The sequence below is a fragment of the Sciurus carolinensis genome, chromosome 12 (assembly GCF_902686445.1).
Source record: "Sciurus carolinensis chromosome 12, mSciCar1.2, whole genome shotgun sequence".
NCBI classification, from domain to species: Eukaryota; Metazoa; Chordata; class Mammalia; order Rodentia; family Sciuridae; genus Sciurus; species Sciurus carolinensis.
In genome coordinates, this window is record NC_062224.1 from 42,020,244 (window position 1) to 42,035,646 (window position 15,403).

The 15,403-nt window shown below is 42.5% G+C and overlaps 1 protein-coding gene across 14 annotated transcripts in view; it reads left to right on the forward strand.

Annotated features, from left to right (window-relative positions):
• The first annotated feature begins 1,335 nt into the window (after positions 1-1,335).
• Positions 1,336-15,403, forward strand: part of Pard3 (par-3 family cell polarity regulator) — a 649,712-nt gene continuing 635,644 nt past the window's right edge. For all 14 annotated transcript variants that reach the window (XM_047521509.1, XM_047521522.1, XM_047521510.1 and 11 more), the window contains exon 1: positions 1,336-1,764. In XM_047521509.1, the coding sequence (XP_047377465.1) occupies positions 1,645-1,764 (120 nt within the window). In that variant the 5' untranslated portion in view covers positions 1,336-1,644. The remainder of the gene's footprint in view (positions 1,765-15,403) is intronic.

Genomic DNA, 15,403 nt, shown 5'->3' on the forward strand with positions numbered 1-15,403 from the left:
GTGGGAGGGATGGATGATCACCAGCTCTAGACACTTAAGTTCTTCAGCTTTGTTGCCATCACACATCCCAGAAACAACTAGCACAAATGAATTTACTTAAAAAAAAATTACAAACTTGGGTCAACAATAACTCTTTACTGACAATTGTTAACTGTCATTCTTAAACACGGTGACATACGGTTATTTAGGAATTAACAGCCCATAACTAAGACAGCAATGAGCTTCTTTACTTTCTTAACTTGGTCCATGCTCTTTTCAAACGTCTCATATTCTGCAAGTAACTAACTCTTTACGGAGTTGCGGGTTTAAGAGCTTGCGTTAAGCGACCGCACACTGTGGGGTTTCCCTTTCATAGCGATCCCCCAGCGCATTTGGAGTATATTTTTCACAGATTTGCATTAGGGTTACCAATGTTGCAGAATTAAAAAAAAAAAAAAAGTCTCAATTGCTGGTGGAAAAGTTCTACGTATTTAAACCATGTTTCACCAAGGGGTCAACAGGAAACTTCAAGGTAAATGGTGGCTTCAGGAGAAAGGCCGGGATCCTCAAAGCCTCACCAACCTCTCCCCAGAAGATACGATTAATTTTTGCTTTTAACGCAGAACAACCGCTGCCTGACTTTGCAGCCAAGCAAGTAAGCCAGTGCAAAAACCCTGCCAAGTTGCGGGTTGGGAAGAGGCAGGCGTCCGCTTCGCTAGGGCCCCCGGCCAGCGGAGAGATCTCAGCTGGAACATCCCTACCCAGCCCCATCCCTATCCTCCCGGGGGCGAGTTGGTGACTGCTGGGCTTTAAAGGTGTGGGCTCATTCAGTCTGCTGGTTGAGTATAAACTGCTCTCTCCGGATGCGATTGCACTCGAAACCCTCCAGCCCGAGGACGGGGATTAAAAGTGACAAAGAAAGGGGGGTGGTGCTCAGTAGAGACCTCTGGGGATTTTGAGAGGGCATCTCCAAGGAGGGGATCGGTGGGGCGAGCACAGCCCCGCAGCCTGCTGGGCAGAGTGAGGGGGGTTGGGGAGACCGCAGTGCCAGGACTCGGGGGTCGGGGTTGAGCCAGGAAGCGCCCCAGTCTCGCACCTCTGCGGCTCCCGGGAAAAGGGACAGTAGAGGCAAAAGCCAGCCAGCTGGAGCGGCGGCAGGGTTAAGGGGTCTCCCGGCCGTGGGCGGCTGGAAGGGAGGTGGCGGGGGCGGCAGTGGGCGGCCGTGCGCCCCGCCCCGCGCCGCGCCGGGAGCGGGCCGCGCCTCCCCCTGCCGCATGTGCGCGGTGTTGTGTGCCCAGCCCTGCTCCTCCTCCTCCCCTCCCCTCGCCGCCGTCCCCTCCCCCCTCGGCCCGAGTGAGCGCGAGCGCCACACAGCCCCGGGCCGCCGCCGCCGCCGCCGAGCGCGCCGAGACGCCGAACAGGTGGCCGGAGGCTGAGGGCGCCGCGGCGGGCAGAGGCGAGGCGAACCCCGGGCAAGGCGAGGGCGGTCGGGCCGGGCCGGGCATGGTAGCCGAGTGGCCCCCCGGCGCCGCCGCCTGCCCGCGCCCCTAGCAGCCCGCGCGCCGGTGTAGCGGCCCCACCGCGCCCAGTGTCCAGGCGCCCCGGCTCAGGGCCGCTCCCGCCGCGGTCAGCGAGGGGCGCGGGCCGGCCCGCGGCGGCGGCGGGATGAAAGTGACCGTGTGCTTCGGGAGGACCCGGGTGGTCGTGCCGTGCGGAGACGGCCACATGAAAGTTTTCAGCCTCATCCAGCAAGCGGTGACCCGCTACCGGAAGGCCATCGCCAAGGTGAGGGGCCGGGGGAGCACGGGCGCGGGGGGGCGGGAGAAGCCGGGAGGAGGAGGGCGGCTGGGGCAGGAGGAGGAGGAGGAGGAGGAGGAGGAGGGGGAAGGCGCCGGGATCAATATGGCGCTTCCTGGAAACGGGAGGAGGGAGACAGAAGGGAGGCGGGGAAAGGGAAAGTGCGGCGGCCCGGCCGGGCCTCGCTGGCGCCCCCCGCTCCGGGCTGCGGGAGGTAAAGTTCTCCGCGCCTGCTGGGCCGGCAAGGCGACCACTCCAGACCCGGAGTCGCAATCCGCTGTCCCCACCGAACGCCGCCCCGGGTCCCCTCGGAGCTCCGGCCGCGGGACCGCGGGGCTAAGAGGGCAGTGCTGAGCAGACGGGCCATCGCCGCCCCGAAACCTGCAGGGAGTGAATTCCGAATCCCACGCTTGGGGGTCGCTGGGAGAGCCTGGCCAGACGCCTCCGCCCCGGCTCTGCCGCTGGTCCTTGAAATCCAGCCCCAGGCCTCTCCCGCTCCCAGGCCCCGCGGGCAAAGTCTAGGGAAAGGGAACTTTTTTGGTGTAAAGAGAGTTGAATTATACCACAGACGGCAGAGAGTGGCTTCGTTCCTTCCTTACACTCCCTTCCTCCGGGAGGGGCAGAGAACTGTAGTGAACCTTTTCCTCCTAGCCGATCGTGTGCTGGGGTGTCCGGGTTCGATTTGGGGGCTGCAGGGTTAGGAGAAAGTCGCTGGTTCGGGATCGGGAAGCGGCCCCGAGAGGGACACCCATTCGCACAAGCTCATAGGGCGATTGTTGAGCAGAGAATCTTGGTGATGAATAGGCTCCGTAAAAAAAACTCAAGCCTGGGATCAGTCACCGAATTAAAAGTTTTCCTGCCAGGAATTCGGCTTTTACCTATCTAGAACTACTTCCATATGGTGCTGGGGCTGCGGAGCCAGGGCCTGATTTCGGAGCTGAGTCGATTTCCCTTTTTCTTGGTGGAGTGATAACATTGTCTCCACTTAAGTGCATTCCTCTACAATGTGTCAGAAGTGGAAAGGCATTTTGTTAAATTGTTTTATCGACTGTGTCTGTGTTTGACAACAGCCCACGCTGAAGTTTCTCTCGAGCACCTGAGGATATTTCCTTTGTCATAGTTAAGTTTGGTAGAAAGCATATTCATTTTGGTATTCCCTATCTGTTCCTTACAGTGGAGTGGCCTGGTTTCTGTGGGATTTGAGGCATCAGGTTAGGGGAAGGTGGCCTTATCAGCCTAATTGATATACAGAATCCTTGGGGTGGCATCCTCCAAATTTCTCTAAGATTAAGGAAAAGGAATTTACACTATCATTTTTGTTATCTATTGAGAAAATAGCATAACTTTTGCATTTTGAAGGTAACTTTGAGGGATGTTTAGGAACTTGACACAAGGTGGAAGACGTTGACTTTTTAAAAACAGCTGTAAAATATTCCTTACAGTTGGTTGAACTCCTTTTGACAATCTAACAAAATTAATGGAAATTTGCCACTTGTTTAACTTGTAAAGATAAGGGGGAAAATTCCCTTCCAACCTTACCTTTGGCATTTTTAAGGATAATTTGTGACAGTTAATGATCTAAATGTTCTAAAAAAATAAGGAAAGCAACATTTTAAGCTGTGAAAGAAAGAGAAATGCAATAACATGCTCTGCCTGTGCCTGGGTCCTGAACAGAGAAAGTGACAGGCATTTCCTTTTGCTTTGGTAATTTTACATGCCTAAAGTTAGTCATATTTCATCATGTACACAGTGTGGACATTGAATTGCTTGATTGGGAGTTAAAAATGTAGTTGATTGATTGAATCATTAGTTTCTTCTGCCCACAGAAATTAAGCATTTACCATGTCCAAAGCCTTGTTTTGGGTGCTGGACATTTAGGGGACCTACTGGCTGCTGTGTGGTAAAATGGACTGTGACAAGAGTCTAGGACAAGAGACTCGTGGTCCTTCAGGAGAAGAGACCAGTGGTGTGGATTGTCATGCTGTGGTACCTCAGGAGAAGAGGAAGCTTTTGGGATGATGGGTGGGTACAGTTGAGAGGCCTTGATGTTAGATCTGGACCTTGCTCTTGACTATTAGCGGTGGTTGTTTCATAGGGATCTGGGAGTGCAGAATAGGGAGTCAGGAAAAGGGTCACTTAGAGAAAAGGGGCATGAATAAAGGGTAAGTGTGAGATGACCAGGTAGAGAAGAGAAAGAAGGTGATTGTGACATTGGAGTTGGAGACAAAAGAGAGGAAGAGTCAGAGATGATTCAGGGGTTTCCAAAATTATTTAAAAACTTTTTAAATGTAACAATTTAACAGGAGAATTGTAAGATGGGTTTCACCATACAAGGTTCAATCATTGGATCATCAGAATGTTGACTCTTAAATGTTACAAGGTTCTGAGGACCTTCTAGGTTCATTTGTATTTTTTCCTCTTAAATTGTTAGACTAAAGATTAATCTTAATCTTCCCACTTTCCCCATCCTATATAAGGTAATAATGAAGCAAAAGCATATTAACCATGTTTTAAATTTTATTCTTTTATCTGTTCTGCTTAATAGAATAAGACAAATCCTGTATGAAGAATGGGATAACTGGGTGGTTGTAAAGTAGCATTTAGATTGCTAGGTGGCATGTGGTAGTGAGACGAACTTCTGTCTGGTGGGGGGAAATGTGGGGAGATCATGTTTGTTGTATAAAAAACAATACCTCTCTCCCCCAGAGAAAGATCCCAAATTCACCAAGCCTTTCACTGCAGCAAGCATTTTGTGTTATGCTTCAGCTAATTTTTTGGCATCATATTTGTATATATGAGCTGTTTTCTCTTCAAGCTAAACAAATCAATTTTTCTGGGCAGTAAAATGGCATGACTTAGTACAAGAAATGTCCTCAATAGGCAGGTATTTGAAGCCTTACACTTAGTCATAAGTAACATTTTTCCCCCACTGGCAAACAAACAAACAAAAAATATTTTTGTGGTTATGATCACTGATGGGTGAAAATGCCTCTCCATCTTCATTCACCCATTCTCATCCAGACCCTCTGTGAGCAGGGTACTCTCTAGGCATTGAAAACTGTGTTACATGGATATTTCAAGTGAGTGCTTTGGATCAGGGTGGTGACCATTTACATATCTGTTCTTGTGCCTGTGGTCTGACATTTATGATTCCTGGTGGACATGGGGTGCAAGAGTTTCAACTCTAAAGCTGAAGTGCTGCTATGTACAGAACATCATGCTGTATGAATTTTAGGACTAAACTTTTGCACTCAAAAAGAGACAAGAGGAATGTATAAAATTATTAATAACACAGCTGTAGGATTAATTGGAAACAGGGTGGAATGGGATAGTAGTTGCTTCTGGGTTTTGGACATGGGAGCCACCTTTCTGGTGTGAGGAAGAGTAAGTGTCATACAGTCACTAGGGTTTGGTTTGGTTTGGGTTTGGTGGGCAGGAAGGCTGTCCTTGATTTAGGGAAGTGTTTTCTAATTGAGTAGTGGAGTGGCCTCAGAGAGCGCTGGCTTAGTGGGTTGAGAGGGTTTTTAGATCTGCAGTGGGGCCAAGTATGTGACTCTGGAGGGTCTGCTGCCATTCTGAGAGTAGGAGTGAAAGCATTCTAGGTAGGGGAACAGTGTGAACAAAGGTGATTTGGACATGCAGGGCAGATTGGCTTCTTTGAGGTTTATGTCAGATGGTTGATTAAGATCAAACTCCAGAGGACTGTGCATCAATCCCAGGGCAAGACCAGGACTTTATACAGATTGTTAGTACAGAAATGACTCTGGTATTTGGAATGACTGGGTTGTTTGGCTAGGGCAGCAAGTAGTTTCTAGGAGGACAACTTGAGCCACTGTTGGGATGAGTATAAAGACATGGTGCTAACTGGCTGCTGAGTTACTGAGAAAGGGGAAGAAGGGACTGAAAGGCAAAAGGGAGTTTCTAGAACCTGTTTGTTCTGTTTGCCCCCTCTCTCCCCATCTCTCTTCTCAGGGGAAAGTGTTGGATACCTACACTTTATTAGCCATTTAACCTTGGGCAAGCTTGCCCTACAGAGCCTCATTTTCCTTATCTCTAAAGTGGAATACTTGGGTTGGAGTTGTAGCTTAGTGGTAGAGCACTTGCCTAGCATGTGTGAGGTACTGGGCTTGATCCTCAGCACCACATAAAAATAAATAAAGTGGGATACTCCCTTGTAGGGTTAATGTGAATATTAAGCAGGATAACGCGCATGAAATTCTTAGTACAGGGTTCTGGCCCCTGTAGCAGCTACTCAGTAAAGGCTAATTGAATCACTAATATGTTTCATCAACTAAATGGCTTTACTCCTGCAAAACATTCCCAAGTGTCTCACTATTCCTGCTTGAGTTTTTCCTCTTTGCTTGAAAAGGCAATGTGTAATTTAACTGAAGAACAGATACAATATTATTTGCCTATACAATACCTCAATCAGAGGAATGGAATGTGACCATGGAGCAGACAATGTAAAAGTTGCCAGTAATGGCTTTATTACCCATAGATTATATGTGCCTCTGATTTCTGGGCCACTGCTTCTGTCCCTCAAACATGTCTCAATTATTTTAGAGTAGTTTGTTATTTAAAAAATAACTTTTGGCTTATGGACAGAAACTTTTGAAAATGTGCTGTCTTTTCAGGGGATTATTAATTACTAAAATCACACAAGTCATGATTTTTTATGAAAAATCTGGTGATTGGTATGGAATTTTTCTATGAATAAATGTATGACCATATGTTGTTAACATTTATAAGCTTCTGGAAACCTTTAGGAAAATAGTTACACTGCAGCAGCGATTGAAGGGAAATAGAGGCAATCATAAAAATAGCAAATTGAAAGAAGTTTTATTAACATTTTCTGTCTTCTCAGAAAGGAGAGAGAAACTAAACATTTTCAAAAGATGGGTCTTTCAAAAATTTAGGCCTTGTTTTTTTCTGTTTAAGTGCCTTGTGTTCCCTCCTGTTGTTGGCTAGGTCCTGTGCCTTAGCACACCCTGTCTCTTGTGGTGGACCCCTCTTGCTTTCCCAGCTCTCCTTCACCAAGCTCTTCCATACCCCACACTCCACCCACTGGGATTTGCATGCACTTTTCCTGCCTCCACTTTGGCATTTTCTGTTTCTTCCTGGAATGCTTGCTCTCTCTTTGCATGCATCCATTGAGGCTCAGCACAGACCAGCTGTCTCTGGAGGCTGTTTCTGTATCCCAAGCTGTTTGAGACTTTCCCTCCTCTGTGCATCTCCTGGGGACTTCCCAGAACTCCTCTGCTGGCCCAGATGAGCATGCTTTATGGCTTGTACCCCTTCCAGGTGGAATTATTGATGCCTGTCACATAGTAATCATAAAGACGGAGTAAATAGTAACTTCAGAATAAACACATTGCACATGTTCCCATACAGAAAGTACACTCCTACTAAGAAGACTGTAATTTTCACTTGCTTATCTTAAGGACTTCAGTGTTTGGTATGTTTGGCATACGGACATCACTTGTAATTGGAACTAAGATTTAGTGAGATTTGGAATACCTGGAAGGTACTCTTTTGTATCAGCTATTTTGAAGGAGTTCAGTCTGTTTTTCAGACCAAGCAGAACGTAGTCCTGGGGTTTGCATTGGGCAGGGTTCAAGGCAAGTGGCCAGGGCAGTGTGGGAATCTGGCCCTGCAACACACTTTTGCTTGGTCTGGCACCTCAAATTCTGTCAGCTGGGATCCTTGGGCTAGGGCCAGAAATAAATAGAAATGTTTAGGATCTGAGATTTACAGAGAGAACCTGGTTGATGTGAGGCATGTTTTGGCTTGTAGTGAAAGTGGAGGAATTGGTTGTTGGAGGTAATATTTAAAGTCCCACATGAGCCACTAACCCACAGACAGATCCTCTATCTGTCCTGGGAAGTGTCTACCTTCCTGTAGAGTTGGATGCAGGTTGGTAATGGCAAACACTCAAGAAATGATCAGAACTCACTCTCTCCTTTTTTTCCCCCAAGGATGGAAATAGGTAAAATTGGGCCAGAATGTATTTTCCATAGGTCTTTTTCCTTCAGGTGGAGGTGACCTGTTAGGCCCACTCAGCATTCTTTCCTCTTGCTCTACCCCTTACTCAACATTCCTAGCTGGAACCAAGGTCAGTGGCAGCTGAGCAAGAGGTCATTAAATTTATGTGATTTTTAAAATTTATTTTTGGTGCCTTTTCTGGTTTACATGGAAAATAGGAAAGTGAATCTGCTTGAAAAGAAATGCAAAGTTCGGTGAGAAAAGTAGAAAGGTAACTAATATTGTCTTTTAGTCATTATCTTATTTAAAACTTTCCCCATTTAGAAATATTATGTAAAAATGATTTCCTTCTATGGGTCTATACCTTGGATCTAAAGTGCTATCTTGGGGTGGTTTAGGCCATTAAATAGGACTCTTGCTTATTCCCTTTTCTCCATCAATTGCTTTTGGTATTTATAAATAAAAATTTAAGCTCCATATCTAAGTGACTTAGAATGTAAGTTATTTCATTTTTTCCTCTAAACATAAACTTTAATAGACACACAAGAGAAGTGAAAACATGTTTATGCACAAACTTGTACATGTAGGTTCATAGCAGCATTGTTCACAATGGTGCAAAACCACCTAAGAGTTCATCAAATGACAGATGTATGAGCAAAGTGTGATATACCACTCAGCCTTAAAAAAAAAAAAAAAAAAAAAAAAGTACTAATACATGATGTAACATGGGTGAACCTTGAGAACATATTGTTTGAACAAGGCCAATCCCAAGAACCCACATATTATATGAGTCCATTAAAAAGAAATGACCACAGTGGGAAAATCTATAGAGACAGTAGTAGTATTAGTATTAGTGACTTGGGTGATGGAAGGTGCTGGCTATGGTTATGTATATTCTTTTAGAGTTGATGAAAATATTCTAAATTTAGGTGGTCATGGTTGCACAGGTCAGTGAGTATACTAAAAAATCATTTAATTCTATATACTTTAAATGGGTTTTTATGGTATATGATTATATCATAATAAATAATTAGATTACATAAGCCACTGTGAATTAAAGCCCAGTTTTAGGTATTTTATTGTTCTGAGAATCCCATAAAACAACATGTGTTTGTTTGTCAGAGATGCTTAAACACCAATAAAACTAGCTATTTTTAGGAATTTTCCATACAATGTTTAAACCCTGCTTTCTTGTGCCTGCATAGTCAGTCTATGCTCTTACTGTCTAAGCCTCTGTGTCTCCTTGTCTTTCCATGCTGTCCCCCCTGGAAAGACTTCACCTGTTGTTTGCCTGTTCCCCTTCAGTTGGACTCCTTCCTACCCAGCCCCCTAGTTGCTGTTGCTGGTTATAGAATGTTATTAGAATGCCTCAAAGATGTACATAATGGAAGCGATTTTCTGGTGTCTCCTTTTGGCCCTCAGTAGGTTTGAGCACTGACAAAACTCTGTGAACTTCCATTATCCCCATCTAAATCTTATGTTCAGAGGTGCTGGGCTGTACTTCTGTTGTCAATGCCCTGAAACATACCAGCATTTCTGGTCTTCATTGTTGGTTAAGCTGCTCTGGGGTCACGAGGCATGTATGATGTGCAGTGATGTTTCAAAGGAGTAGGCAGGGCATTGAATCTCTTACTCCACCTACCCACATTGAGAGACTATTTTGTTTCCCTTAGTATGAAATGATGGGATTTGCTTCCCATCAAATGCACGCTGTTGAGAGGGTAAATTTTGCCTAGGATGTCCTTCAGAATTCCTTATTAAGATAGATCATGTGCTCAGAAATGACTTACTACTTGTGAATTATAACTAAATGTATGGTATTGCATGATATTCAATGTATGACACATGTACACACATATACACATATATTTGTGAGGTTTTTATGGTGTATAACTTGAAGTGGTTTTAGAGATGACAAGTCAATATTTTTTCTCTTACTCTTGGTGTTCTTTAATAATTTATACACTGCTATTAAATTTTTGGAACTTGGATATATTTGTGTGTATGTGCATTTTCTATGTTTATTATTGGACTACATTAGATCAGAAAACCACCATATCACAGGGATGGTATTTTTGCAAAGGCCTCTGAGATAGCTTAAACTAAAAATCAATGTTCCTTCCTCCAACATTAAAGAAACCTACTCACTGTATGCCCCCCTCAAATAAAAATGGCTAATCAAAATTTGTTGTATTAACAAATTAGAAACAAAGTGGTATTTTTGTGTAGGTGGTTGACATAAGAATTTTTTGTTCTATTCCTTTAGTGTATAAAATAAAAATGGAAAAGTCTTTTCATGTTTGTGCTTTAATTTTCATTTTTAAATTCAATATTAAAATTCAGAATTTAAAAAATTGAGTCTTCCAGGGAACACATTTTTTTCATACCACAAAAATCTTTAAGATGTATAACTTATTATGATTCTGAGATCCAGTGTACAAAGTCACATGTGAATGATGGTTGGCCAGATTCCTGCCCTGCAGGGTTATGCTCTAAACTGAAATTTCTGTTACTACAGTCAGAAGGAGGAGGTGAAATATACAGGATATTGGTTCATTGTGCACTATCACAAAGGATATGACTAATCACTAAATCCATTAAAGTTAAATATAGAATTTGTACCTTCACCACTTGGTTAGAGCTTGAAAAAAACAAAAAACCCTTTTTGACCAATCAAGAGGATCCATGAGTGCAAGTGCATCATTTGGATTGGTAACTATTTAAACAGTCATGTCTGGAAGATGGTGGCATTTCAACATTTTTATTGTTGAACAATGCAAAATCAATGTATATTAAGTTATGAAGGCACATCCTATCAGGAATATTTTTTTCAAGGAAACCTGAAATGCTAATAAACCCCTGAACTTTCAGTGATGGTGTTAGTTTTTTCTTTCTTTCTTTCTTTTTTTTAATGACCCACTGCTTAAAATACAGAAGTTAAAAAAAAAAAAAAAAAAAAAAAAAAAAAAAAAAGAGCTGAAAGTGCAAAGTTTGGTGGTGGTGGGTGTTTTTCTCCTAAGGGGGCAGGTACATCAGAGTGACACAACAGACCAGGATTCACAAGGATCCTTGACCTCTGATGCCACCTACCACATGGGCATGTTGTCAGGGTTCAGAAAGAACAGGAGGAGGCATTGTAGGAAATCAGATGGAGTAGATGTTAGCCGTACTGTGTTTTTTCTTTTTGCAGAGCATGATTACCAGTGAGTAGGGATCACTTGAATAAGCTTTCCTAAATTGTTTCTTCTCATCCATGTTAGAATGGCAGGAGCTGTGGGAAATTGAGCAGTGAAAACTGGCTTCCTTAGAAAATTACTCAGACTTTCTTTTGCAACTTAATAAAATCCCAATGACATGGCCTTAGGCACTTCAAAGGTGTCCATAGAGGAAGAGCTTTTTCAGTGTTTGGTTTTGGCCTTTGGTATTCTGAGTTTTGGAAAATCTCACAAGCTTGTGAGCCATAGTTTTCCCATCTGTAATTGGGGGATGTTATCTTTCCTTTGCTGCCATGAAGATTGTGACTTTTTTTCTTTTCTTTTTTGCAGTGCTGAGGATGGAACCTCAGGACCTTATGTGTTTTAGACAAGTGCTCCATCACTGAGGCACACACCCAGGCCCAGAATAAGTGATATAACGTAGACAGTGCAGTGCCCATCTTATACAATATATTCTCAGTGTCTCTTTCTCTTCAAGTTTTAAATGTAGATTAAGCACAATTAAGGCTAATTTATAAGTGAACCTAATTCTTATCTGATTTATGATATCAAATGGTATTTTTCTAGATGATCTGTCAGTCACTTTTTTTTTTTTTTTTTTTTTTTTGGTACCTGGTATTGAATTCGCTGGTATTGAATCCACCTGGTATTGAATCCTGGTATTGAAATATTTTAAGTATTTGAAGCCACTGAGCTTCATCCCGAGCCCTTTTTAATTTTTATTTTGATACAGGGTCTTGGTAAGTTGCTTAGGGCATTGCTAAGTTGCTGAGGCTGGCTTTGAACTCAAGGTCTTTTTGCCTCAGCTTTCTGAGCTGCTGTGATTATAGACACTGCACCCAACTAAAGGGTCACTTCTTTTCTTGTTTAAGTACTGTAGGAATTCCAGTGATATTTATAAATCATTTGAAAAGGAGAAAATTCTAGGTCCAAGAATGTTCAGATCACTCAATATTTAAACCTGCTTCTTTCATAGATTAAGGAGAATTATATTTGCCCTTCCATCTTACTGTTGGTGTTATCCTTTTTTTTTGTGGGGCAGGGGATAGAACCCAATGGCCTGTACATGCTAGCCAGCACTCTACCACAGAGATATACATCCCTTATGTGGGGCTTTCCATTTAGTCCTTTCTAAAAGAACTGCAGCTGCTACATTGATAGATCTAAGGAAATTGATATTTGTTGTATTTGAAGTATTTTAAAAGGCACTGATTTCACATTTTCCATTAAAAAATCCTTTAAAATGAGGAAAGAATAAAACTAGGAACTGTTTATTTAGTACTATTTATTTATAAAATGCAGGGTTTTAAAGACCTGTAGCATTTGTTAATTACTAGTAGTTCTGGGACTATTGTGGAGCTCAAGGAGACCATCCGAGTTATAAAATGGGGAAACCAACACTTTTGTGGATTCTCTAATCCTTTATTATATAGGCCTCTATAATTCATGTGCCCATAACCCTTCTTTACTTTTCTCTAGATCCTAAGCTGGTGATTTTAGGCAGCTAAATCAGCAGTACAGGAACACAGAACATCTTTTGCCAAGGTACTTAGTTGTAAGGGCTGGCAGATTGATGTACCTTTTAATACTTTAGTTCAGCTAAATGCACCCCTTGCCAGTCACCTGAATACTTCACCCAAGAGTTGACCTATTTATCATACTAAATAGGGAGTGCTGTCTTGAAGACCCTCAGGTTCTGGGCAGTGTTGTTTTGTTGGGCTTGTGAAATTATCAACATCCTGGCTTCATATTCAAGAGAATCACCTCTTCCCATTCATCTTTTCCATATCACAATAAGGAAAGTTGTTTTTCTCTCTCCAAGTATCTTAAACATCTTGTTAATTAAAATAATACTTCCTCCTTCTCTCCAGGGGTATTTAGGAAAGTTACTAAGTAGTGATTAAAATAATAAAGTTTATCCCGTTGTGCAGTGTTCATATTTTGACTCTGATCCTTTCTAGTGTGTGTTTGTAAACATTGTTTCATAGGAGTGCATTTGAAATTCTAAGCTTCAGTTTTGTACAGGACATGAAAGAAAGGGAGAGAGAGCCCAGCACAGGAGATTGGAATTTATGTATATTCCATCCCTTCACAACTTCCTCTTTGTTTTTGTGCTTTGCTAATGAAAGTGATGAATGGTGCTTTCAAAACCTTTTCAGAATACTCAAGCATTTTGTAACAAAACTGTGGAGAAATAATTGGGGGAATTTAAGATAGATCCTAATCTCTTTTGATAGGTGGGATTTTGGTTTTGGGTGGTTCTTTTCACCCATGGGAAGGGAAGCTGCTCTCTTTATGAATTCTGGGGTTTGATATAACCAGCTCAGTCTTTGTTCTTGGTGTTGGAAAGGTTTTTAGGTCAGGACCGATAATTGATAATCAAAAGATCTTGCACCAAAGGTGCTAGCTATATCAGGGACATTATTTATCAGCTTATCAACTTGGGGTGCTGTTGAGAAAGTGCCCTTAACAGTGATACCTGTCACATTTTCTAGCCTAGTTTATTGAAAAGGAGTTTCAGAGAGGTAGGAGGAGGATCTGAAGATAATGGTGTCAGGAAATTGTAGTGCTATCATTATTGAGAGTGGTTTGTTTATTATGTTGCATGTTGTTGCTCAGCACTTTCTGTGTACATGTTCATCCGATGGAGTATTGGTAATGGTGCAGTTCTGAGTTTATAGATGAGGAATCATGGGCACCTGATGCATGGCTTGACCTCATGAAGACTCCTGTAACTACAGAGTCTGCACTGTGAATCATGACACTGTGACACTGATGTGTTCATTGCAGTTCCACGAGAAAGAGTACATAATACTCACAGGAGAAGAACAGGTTCTTTTCTGACTTGGGTTTGCTTGAATGGCTTATGGGTTTAGGGAAGAAGTGTTCTTTGGGATGGCCTTGAAGTTGATGAGGGTTGAGGAGATTCAGCCAGCTGCCTGATCACCTCATTACTTATGCGTGGTCTGTGGAGCAGCAGAATTGACATTCCTCTGAAACTTGTTAGAAACTTGGGTTCTAAATTTTGGATCCCATCCTAGATTTTATATATCAGAATCTTTTTTTTTTAGTTAGATCCCTAAATGTTACCAGAGCAGCTGGTGGCTACTACTCTGGGAATCTCCAAGGTTGTGTAGCTCTCCTTTCCTGGCTGCCCGCACAGTGCTGTGTGTACTTAACAAGTGGAGAACCTAGCACAGAGCTTAAAGTATTTGTGGCATGAGTGCTGAGAGGTGATTAAAACAGGACATAATTTCCTCAAGGGTACTCTCAGAGCTGCAAAGTGCAGTTCTTTGTAATAATATTTAAAAATATTATCTTCAAATATACTGAGGCTATAAGAACATGCTACTATGGAATTTTAAAAAACTGGTGGAAATTACTTTAGTTAAATGGATAATGTGTCAGTAATGCCTATGTAATTTTTTTCCTCATTCAGCAGTTTCAAATAGCACTTAACTATAGGTTGATTAGTAAAAATGTTGTTTGAAAATTAATGTGTATTTAGATATTGCTGAATAATATACCTACAAGTTAATGGCTTAAATCAACACCTATTTAATTAGATCTTCTGGTTTTGTGGGTTAGGTATTTAGGCATGGCTGAGCTTGGTTTTTCTTCTGTTCTACTTGGAGTTACTTGGTACTCCGCTGACATGACCTGGTCTGGAGGGTCCAAGATGGTCAACTTCATGTCTGGTGTTGGTCGGGTGACCAGGGGTAGGGCTCAGTTGGGACTGTTGACCATAGCACCTGAACATGGTAGCTGCAACATGCAGATCTCAGGGTACTTGGATGTCTTAATGTTTGGGGTGCTTAGCATCCCCAGAGTCAGGATGTGAAAACTGCTGCTCTCATAAGACTTGGATCTGGAAGCCAGCATAGCATTATTCTCCTTATATTCTGTTTACCAAATTAGTTCTTTTTTTTTTTTTTTTTTTTTTTTTTTTTTTTTTTTTAAGTGCTGGGGATAGAACCCCTAGGGCTTTGCACATGCTAAGCAAGCACTCTACCACTGAGTTAAATCCCTAGCCTCTGTTTTCCATATGTATCATCAAGTGTGGCTATGTTCAAGGGGATGTGGTATGGACCTTGCTTTTCAGTGTCAGGATTGTAAAAAAACTTGTGGCCCTCTTTATTTTGCTGTAGGTGTGTGTATGCATATGTGTGTGTATGCATGTATGTATGCATGTGCATGTATTGCAAGTAACATCAAACAAACATGTGCATGTATTGCAAGTAAATCATGATACATGATTATGTATCATGTTATAAAATTGTACTTTTCTTAATCTGAGGAGGGAAAATAAAATATATATCCTGAACTTTTGAAGCCAACAAACTGAAGAAGTAATTTGTGCTCACATTTCATGAGTCCAAGGGTCAGACAGCTTTCCCAGGCTATGTGGTAGAGAGAGATAATGATAATAA